Consider the following 10255-nt stretch of genomic DNA (forward strand, 5'->3'; position numbering starts at 1 on the left):
GGGTTCGTGCTTATAGGAGTATCCTGATGGAGTAGACTCATTTAGACCGAAATAATCATTTGGTTTAAGCCAGGTTTCAGTAAGGCAAATTACATCGAAGCTATTATCTGTGACTATTTCATTTACAATAACTGCCTTAGGTGTGAGTGATCTAATGTTTAGAAGACCTAGCTTTAGAAATTGTTTTTGATTACTAATAGCAACATTTTTTGGTTTAATAACAATTCGATTTTTTCTAGATCCTGCATTAGATTTATTATTTGGTCTCACTAAACGAGGAATAGACACAGTTTCTATGCTATGTTCAACACTATTTATATCAGTTAAATTGGTGCAGCAGAGACTATGATTTGGACTTTTGGTTACTAGTCAAAAGGTATTTAACATTTTGGAGATGTTATCCGACAGAAGATCTGCTCCGAATCTGCTTGGGTGTAAGCCATCAGCACGGTAAAGCCTAGGACGCTCCCAAAACAGATTCCAATTATTTACAAAGAGCAGTTTCTGCTCATTGCACCATGACATTAACCATTCATTTAGCGCAAATAATCTTCTAAACTTTTCATGTCCTAGTCGGTACCTGGGAAGCGGTCCTGACACTATGATCGTTGTTTCAGGCGATGTGCTGCGTACCGTATCGATCAGATTCCTGAAGTCTTTCTTCAGAACCTCCGTCTGGCGCAGTCTGATGTCGGCCCCTCCCGCGTTCAGAACGTTCAGAATCTCGGGAACGTGAGTAGCGATTTCAGAAACACGAGCACCAGGAAAGCAGTGACTGTGCACCTTACTTTTATTTAACGTTGCGCGTACGTGCCGAACGATGGAATCGCCGATGATCACAGCATCGCGTTCTGTTTCGCGAAGAGGGGAGAAGCGGTTTTGTGTGGATATCTCGAAAACCGGGAGGGTCGGAGAGAGTTTTCTTGGTCTAGACCTGACTCGCGTCTTCCGCTGCGGAAATATCCAGGCTTCGTGGTGGCGTGTTGGAGCCGGAGTGAACGAGACCATGGCTGATCGCGACCTCGGCGCGCGGGACCGATGTTGAGAAACGCACGGAGTAGACGAGGTCGGAGTCAGCGGGTTAGTAACGTTGATCACTGATTTGTGTGCATCGGCGCGTGATGTTTCAAGAGCCAAACGCCGGTCTATCAGCTCGGCTTGTCTCACTAAAAGGTCGTGGATCTGTTTCTCAACAGCTTCCAGCTCAGACTGCACCGCGTGCAGCTCAAATGTGTCCTCACCTGCACCAAAAGGTAGACTACTTACATTTGATATATTCGCCATGTTAACAGATGGACAGTAAGTTAAGTTAGCAACGACGCTACCAGTGATGCTATCAATATTAATACTAATTTATGGCTTAAGTCTTGGATATAATCCGTCTTTTCAGTTGTACGGGTGTAGAGTAGACGCACGATAGGCGAAAAAATGTTTGTTTGTAAATGAGTGCGGAGAAGACGCGTTCAGCCGTGATCCACGGACGTAACCTATAAGAGTATCCAGCGTTGGATCACTAGGCTTGAGACGCGTCTGCTCAACAATCCGCGTTGTAACTATGAGGTGAGGAAAAGTAGAAAAGGTTCGTTGTAAGTGAGTTTAAAGAGAAATCAAGAATTATAAATCAATCGATGGAGCTCCAAAGACAACAACGCGTTCAGACGCGACGCATGCGCATTCGAAACAGGTAAGATTTCCAAATTGTGCCATTCTGGAGTAATATCTCTAATTTGGGTTTTTCGAGTTTTTTATATAAGTTCCAGAAAGTGTTTTGATCTATTGAATCATCAATTTCTTCAATTTTAGTTTGAAAATATTTTTCTCTTTTTTTCCACAGAAGTGTTTTGCACTTTTGCAGACAGTCTGAATAAGAAAGCCGTAATGTCCGTAATCTCTCTCTCTTTAGTCAACTAGACTGCTAATAATACATGTAGTGTGTAAGCACTTTCTTACAGTGAATTGCACTTTTAAAGAAATCTCAAGGTGCTTACACAGAAAAAAGTAAACCAACACGATAACAGCAAATGAAAGCTATATTAAAGTTCTGGGTCAGTTAGATGTTTTAATGTTTCTGAAGTCTCTTCTGCTCACCAAACCTGGATTTATTTGATCAAAAACACAGTAAAAACAGTGAAATATTATTCCAGTGTAAATCATCTGTTTTCTATGTGAATATATAGTAAAGTGTAATTTATTCCTGTGATCAAAGCTGGATTTTCAGCATCATTACTCCAGTCTTCAGTGTCACATGATCCTTCAGAAATCACTCTAATATGAGGATTTGATTATGGACAGCCAGGAATGATAAAGATGATGAAGATGATGAGCTCGACTGAGGAGGTGTAACCCTCGGCACATCAGATATTAACAGTATTTACCGTGTTTTACTGTGGTGATCTCAGCTGGACTGGATTATTTATTCTCCTGAACTCATAGATTAGAGTTAGTGAGGATACAGTAATCAAAACTGATCACTTACACATGCAGTAAACATTAAATCACTGTTAAACAACATGTAAAAGGCATTAGAGCAAGAGTTTGCATTTAGCAATATATATATATAAAATGCATTTAGGAATATATATATATATATATATATATATATATATATATATATATATAATATACAATATACGATAAAGCTCCTTTCAGAGATCATTTGCTGAAAAAAATAATTTTTAAGAGTTTTAAACCTGATTTTGCACCGTTTATAGAAAGTGTCATGTACATTAGACACACTAACAGTCTTCACTCTCCACTGCAGTCTCAAATTCTATTATTTATTTGTATAGCACTTTTCACTGTAATATCGTTTCAAATGCATGTTTCTACAAAACAATCAAGAGTTTATATCATGTTAAAATATGTTGTTTTTTAATTAGATTATGCATGCGCAGTTTTCTACATTACACAATTTATCCAGCATGTGGCAGTATTTGACTGAAAATATCAGTACAGAAATCCTGTTTATTTATATTTTATTATTCCTATTATTTGACTTTTTACTTCTTTAATCCTTGTGATTATGTTTCAGAAATCTGCTCGTGTTTAAAAAACACTTTTGTGACAAATAATACATATCACTCAGAACTGGAATAGCCGATGCATTGCAAGTTTCATTCTAACTTTACTCTAATAGCCTACACTGCAAAAAATGCTTTTCTTACTTAGTATTTTTGTTTTGTTTCCAGTCCAAATATCTAAAAATTCTTAAATCAAGAAGCATTTACTAGAGAAGTAAAATGACATAAGAAGTAGAAGGCCACATTTGTCTTCTCAATTCATCTGCAACCAACAAAGAAACATAACATTACATTCTCATCAGGTCAATGATCGCGAGAAATTCCACTGACTAAAAACATTCAAAATACCTTAGAGAGATTACATACATTTAGGCTATTTGTCCTTCACAGGAAAAATAGAAATAAAAAGTCATTATTATTATTTAGTTCATAGGGCTATTATTTTTCAGAGATAGGCCGTGGTGTTTGTTTGTTTGCTTTTTTCCTTGTTTTTTTTGTGGCCGCCTGCACCTCCGCTTAATTTATTATTATTTTATTCATATTTACATTAACATTTATGCATTTGGCAGACGCTTTTATCCAAAGCGACTTACATTGCATTCAAGGTACACATTTTTACATTTTGTCAGTTCATATACTTAGTCTGTTGATTTGCGACGGCCTATTGTTGCAGACACTCCGCTTTATTTATTTATTTAGCCTTTTTTTATGGTTGTGATGAGCGCCGAGCGAGCCGCTGGCTGTGCTGCCGGTTGCGGGCGGCCAATCCGCCAAAAGGCGGCCGCATCTCCGCTTTATTTATTTATTTAGCCTTTTTATATGGTTGTGATGAGCGGCGAGCGAGCCGCTGGTGGTGCTGCCGCTTGCAGCCATTGCGCCAATAGGCGGCCGCTTCCTCGCTTTATTTAGCCTATTTATTTGTTTGTGATGCGGCCACAACAAGTGATGAGACCAGGCGGCCGCAGTGGCATTTGCCCACATTGCCCAATGGCCAGTCCGTCACTGACTGGCAGTGATGTTGAGATGCAGAAACTCTGTGACTTTAAGCACCTTTGCACTCAAAACATTTGTGTTCCCCTTTATAAAACATTATGGGCAATTTTTTTTATATTTTATAAAAGTAATAGTTCACCCGGAACACAAGACATCCAAACTGCTGTTTTTCATATCGCAAAAATGGATGAGGATAATGAAAATAATCAATGTTTTTCTTTGCCACTCAGTTCCCCACGCAGTTCACCACACCTTCAACTAATTAGCCTCAATCAGCCACATACTTCATTAGACAGCACCTGTACACACAGCCCCTTCCCTTTGCTCATGCCACATAGAGGAATCCTAGTGTGTTGCTGCTGGAAATGCCTAGTCTCCTGCCTTTTGTGTGTTATTGAACGTTCCATACATTTTTTCTGTTAGATTGAACAGTTTAACTTGGTTTATATTGCTCATGTGACTCACTGTGGTAATTGTAAGAATATGTGCATTTGAGTATTTATAGGCATTACCAGTTTATTAATTACGGAGCAGAGAAGATTTATGTATTGACTGCCATTGACGACCAGTGGAGATGTCCAGTCACTCCTTGCCTTCGTTACTTCAGCGTCCTCATTTAGCTCCCCCTTTAGGCCGACTGCAGTCATATAGCAAGATAGAAGGTCCCTCATTCCCTGATCTTACTAGAGAGGATGAAAGTCAGTATATGATGTTAAAGATGGCCCTATCCAACCTGTTGGACCCAGGAGAGTCGGAGCAGTATAAATATCACATCTTACTGGATCACTTAAAGGTAGATCAGGCGAAGCGGCTTGCCTTAGATCATGTTTATGCCCAAGATCCCTACACTCAAGCTATTCAGGCCCTAGATGAGCGTTATGGCCAACCCAGACAGCTCTGAGAGAGCTCTGGGCTGTAATGGAGATGCCTGCTATCCGGATAGGTGATGGTAGAGGCCTAGATCAGTTTTCCCTTAGAGTACAGGCCTTAGTGGGTCTCCCTCCTCCAGTCCATGGGCCGTGAAGGTCTCTCTGAGCTTACCTGTGGCTCACATGTCGAGCGGCTACTAGAGAAACTACCCAGTGAGCACTTTTGTCAGTTTAAGAGAAGCATGACTGGTCCCCTTTCCCATAACCTCCTAGATTTCCCCTCCTGGCTACATTAGGAAACCTGCTGCCAGCCCAGAAGGGAGAGGACCCTTTAGCCTGTCCGTTGACAGTAATGCAGAAGGAAAATAATTTACGCTACTAATTGCAACTGGATGTGGCGACATGCAGACTGTATAAAGGCCTATCTTCAATTGAAACTCTGCATATTGTTTTATAAATTATCATTTGATTTATCTTTAGATTCCAGAGAAAGAGAAGATGATCTGAGGATTGTGCTGGTGGGAAAAACTGGAGTTGGGAAGAGTGCTACTGGAAACACCATCTTAGGAAGAAAAGCGTTTAAAGCAGAAACATCTCAACAGTCGATTACTAAAGTGTGTAAGAAAGAAACAAATGAAATCGACGGCAGAAACGTTACTGTGATCGACACTCCAGGACTGTTTGATACTAAACTGACTAATGTGGAGATCCAGAAAGAAATCAAGAACTGCATCTCCATGATCCTGCCTGGACCACATGTGTTTCTCCTACTGATATCAGTGGGACGATTCACTCAAGCAGAAGCAACAGCAGTGAAGATCATCCAAGAGACGTTCGGTGAAATCTCTTTAATGTTCACAATGGTGCTCTTCACCAGAGGAGATGATCTGGATAGTAAAACCATTGAACAGTATCTAGAAAATCCTGAATCTCCTTTAACAAACCTGATTGAAGCGTGTGGAAACAGATTCCATGTGTTCAATAATAAGAGGACTGGAGACCGAACACAGGTGTCTGATCTACTGCAGAAGATAGACGACATGGTGAAAGCAAACGGAGATAGTTACTACTCATGTAAGATGTTCAGAGAGATGGAAAGAAAAATACAAGAGGAAGAAAAGAAGATGCTCTTGATGAAACATGAAGAAGAAAAAGAGAAGATGAAGACCATAATAGCGGAAGAAGAACAGAAAAGTAAGACAATAGAAGAGAAATATATAGAGAGTGAAAAACGATATAAAACAGAAATAAAAGAAAGAGAGGAACAAGAGAGAAAGATGCGAGAAGAGATAAGAAGAGAACGAGAGGAATGGGAGAGACAGAAACAGCAGGAAAGACAAAGAAGAGATGAAGAGGATGAGAAAAGAAGAGAGAAAGAACAAGAAATGAGGGAAAAATACAATCAGAGACTTGATCAAGAGAATGAAAGAAGACTGAGAGAGAGAGAAGATCTTCAGTTAAAATACGAAGAAGAGAAAGGGAAAAATAAGACAAAGATAGAGGAACAAAGACGGAATCGCGATAAAGAGAAAAAGAGAAGAGAAGAGGAATTTAGAGAGAGATACAAACAATACAAAAGAGATATTAAAGACATAGAGGATCATGAGAGAAAGATACGAGAGGAGATGAAGAAAGAAAGAGACGAATGGGAGAAACAGAAACAACAGGAAAGACAAAGAGAAGAAGAGGAGAAAGAAACAAGAAGGTCTAATGAACTTAAGAGAACTCCAGAGGGTCCGCTCACAAACGTCAAATTCGTCAAAAACGTCAAAAAGTCAAATTTAAAACCAGCTCATTTTGAAGTTAATTAGCAAGAAATAAATAATTACGTGTAAACAATACCCTGCTCAGACTAGTCACAGAAATGATTAGACTTAAAACATGTTTAATATCTAGATCATCTTTGTGTGTTCAAATCCTCCTTGCAAGTTCGCATTAAAGTCACTTTCATCGGAGCAAGATGGTGGTGTGTGTGTGTGTGTGTGGGTGTGTGTGTGTGTGTGTGTGTGTGTGTGTGTGTGGGGTGGGGGGGGGGTGGGGGTGGGGTTAGAGGTAAAAGACCTGGATAATGGATGGGGGATGTTGACCCAAAAAAACTTGTAAATAGTTTAAACTTTAATTTCAACACTTGTTCTTTGTGGTCCCAAATTTTCAGATGATGAAGATTCACCATCAGATCCAGGATGTTTGAGAATCTTGCTGTTTGGGAGGAGAGGAAATGGAAAGAGCGCCACAGGAAACACTATCCTCGGAAACAACCAGTTTCACAGTGAAGCCAGTTTAGATCCAGTGACCACTACTTGTCAGAAAGGAGTTGGTGAAGTTGATGGTAAATCAGTAGCTGTTGTTGATACTCCAGGACTCTTTGACAGCTCACTGACAAATGAACAAGTGGTTGAAGAAATAGTGAAGTGTGTTTCTCTGTCCGCACCTGGACCTCATGTGTTCATCATCGTGTTGAGTTTGGGAGAAATCACTCAAGAGGAGAGAGACACTTTAGACATGATAAAGATGGTATTTGGCCCAAAAGCAGCAGATTTCAGCATTGTTCTCTTCACTAGAGGAGATGAACTGAAGAGGAGGAGCTTCTCTGTTCTATAGAGGAGATGAACTGAAGAGGAGAGGAGCTTCTATGTTCTATAGAGGAGATGAACTGAAGAGGAGAGGAGCTTCTATGTTCTATAGAGGAGATGAACTGAAGAGGAGAGGAGCTTCTATGTTCTATAGAGGAGATGAACTGAGAGGACAAACAATAGAACAATATGTAGAGACAAGTGGAAATGATGAACTCAAGAAACTGATCAGCGAATGTGGAAACAGATTCCTGGCTTTTAACAACACAGAAACACAAGACCAGACGCAAGTTACTGAGCTGATAAACAAGATAGAAGAGGTGAAGAACTCTAATGAGGGCCGATACTTCACTAATGAGATGTTTGAGGAGGCAGCGATCTCCATTGAAAAGAGAAGAGAAATGCTAGAAGAGAATGAAAGAAAAAATCAGGATCAAGTTGAAGAATTAGAAAACAAGTATAAGACGGAAATCAGACGCATGAGAAAGAGACTGGAGGAGAAGAAACTAAAGATAGATGAGGTGAGAGTGAGGCTGGAGAACAAGTTCAGAGGTCAAGAGGAAACACTGAGGAGAGAGTTTGAGGAGAAAGAAAAATCAGACCAGAAGAAACAAGAGATGGAGGAGGAACGGGAACGATCAGAAGAGGAAGAACAGCGAAGAGCTGAATATGATCAAACAATAGATGAGATGGAGAGAGAGATTGAAAATCAGAGATTACAGTGTGATAAACAGATAAAAGAAACAGAAGAGGAAGATAGGAAGAGAGAAGAAGAATATAAACAAGCTCGAGATAAGATGAAAACTGAGCAGGAACGCATCATGGCAGAGTTAAGAAGAAAACAGGAAGAGGAGGTAAAAAAGAGAGATTTAGAGGAACAAATGAAGAAGGGACAAGAAGAGAAAGAGAGAGAAGAATGGAAGAGAAAAATAAAAGGGGCTGAAGATGATGAAGAGACTCAAGAGGAAATGAAACGACAGCAGAGAGAATGGGAGGAAGAGAAGAAAAGACAGATGAAAGAACGAGAGGAAGAGGAAAGAAAGATAAAAGAGAAACACAAGGAACAACTGAGAGAAAAACTAGATGAATTGGAGCAAATGGGAGATGAATTAGAAAGAGACAGAGAAGAAGAAAAACAGATGATAGCGAATGAGAGAGAGAAACAGAAGAGAGAAGAAAAAGACAAAGAGAAAGAATATGAAGAAAAGAGAAATGAAATGAAAAGAGATTATGAGCAGCTGGAGCGAAAGAGGAAAGAGGAGTGGAAGTGGAGAAAACGAGAGGATGAAGAGAGACGAGGGGAGAAGAGAAAGAGATGGGAGAAAATGATGGAAGATCTGAAACGAGAGCAAGAAGAAGAGATCAAGAGAAGAGAAGGAGAGGAGAGAGAAATAATAGAAAGAGAGAAAAAAGAGTGTGATGAAATGAAAAAGAAACGTGAAGAGGAACTAAAGAAAATGAAGAAGAAAAATGAAGATAAAGCCAGAAAACAAAGGGAAGAACTGAATGACTTCGAAGAGAGAAAAAAGAAGCATATTGAGGAGTTCAAGGGGAGGCTTGAAGAAGAACTAAATAAAGTGAAAAAGTTAAGAGAGGAGCTAAAAGGAAAATGGTCATGTATCGTGATGTGAAACAGTTTTCAACATTATTGATGAGCCTGATATATGGCACTTGTCTTTTGTAGTGAAGGGTTTTCGGTATTTCTCTTTCTTTCTAGCATAAGTGAGCTACTGTACTGTTACTCTTCAGATCAGCTCCTGTAACCCTGCACTTACACACCTAACGCTCATTAAGAGCTTAATCATTAAGACCTCGATGAAGCTGTTTAATTAGAACAGGAGCAGATTTGAATAGACCTGCACTAAAGCAATCATACAAAATTCATTTTCTCTTGGTAGATTTTGGTGAAACAACATGAATTATAACAGATTATTAAAAAATATATATATATATATATACAAAAAAAAAAAAAAAGTAAAGGAAAGATTGAAAGATTCGAAACCAAGAATGCAAGAAAGAACTGAATCAAGAAACTGAAAATGCCTGATTCCGGGATTCCTGATGTTTTTTAATCCATTATGCCGTTTTAAGATTAATGTTAATATCTTTTCTGTTGCTTTCTCTGTTTATTCAGTATAGTATTTGATCAGATCAGATCAGTTATTTAAAGCTGCATTCAGTAACTTCGGGATTTCTTCGCTGTATTCTCGCTTTTTGCTCGCAGGTTTCTCTCTAGAGCTCCCCCCACAGCTTCGGAATAGATATTTGACAACACTGTTGTAAAAACTCGTAGGCGATTCTCAGACACCAGAGCAGTGCCGCTGCTAGCCATTTTGGTGCCCTAAGCATAATTCCTTTATGATGCCCCCCACCCCGACCCCGAGAAAAAAAAACGTTTGTTTTTGCCAGTTTAACTTTTTATTACCAAACATATAACTCTATACCAATAACACAGCAGCATCACACTATAAAACTTGAGAACACTAAAAAGAGAAAGTAAAATCTTCACAGCTTTGCTGACTTTGTAAACATATGTAGAATAGCCAACACACACTACACATTTGAAAGTGCAAACTTTTCTTCAGTAAACAGAATAGAAAAATAAAAAAAATATCAAAATAATCCGGACATGTTTTTCCCAAATTCAATGTCACTTTGAATAAATTACATTTATTAGACAAAATATTCAAACAAAGAATCTCATACCGGAAAAAATTATAAACATTTAAAACTGAAAGCATGGCAGCCAAGGAGTTCTCCCCCTTTATTCCTTATTTATCAACTATTTGATAAATCTAAT

General features: G+C 39.0%; 1 protein-coding gene across 1 annotated transcript; it reads left to right on the plus strand.

The window, feature by feature from the left end:
* Positions 1 to 4891: 4891 nt before the first annotated feature.
* On the plus strand, positions 4892 to 7483 carry LOC311294804 (GTPase IMAP family member 8-like; the record flags this gene model as incomplete). Its single annotated transcript, XM_084415832.1, has 5 exons — positions 4892 to 4956; positions 5156 to 5220; positions 5363 to 6648; positions 6779 to 6848; positions 7038 to 7483. 5 exons carry the CDS (start codon positions 4892 to 4894, stop codon positions 7481 to 7483), a joined length of 1932 nt encoding a protein of 643 aa, XP_084271958.1.
* Positions 7484 to 10255: the final 2772 nt, after the last annotated feature.

This window comes from Rutilus rutilus (genome assembly GCF_951802725.1).
Source record: "Rutilus rutilus genome assembly, chromosome: 8".
Lineage (NCBI taxonomy): Eukaryota > Metazoa > Chordata > Actinopteri > Cypriniformes > Leuciscidae > Rutilus > Rutilus rutilus.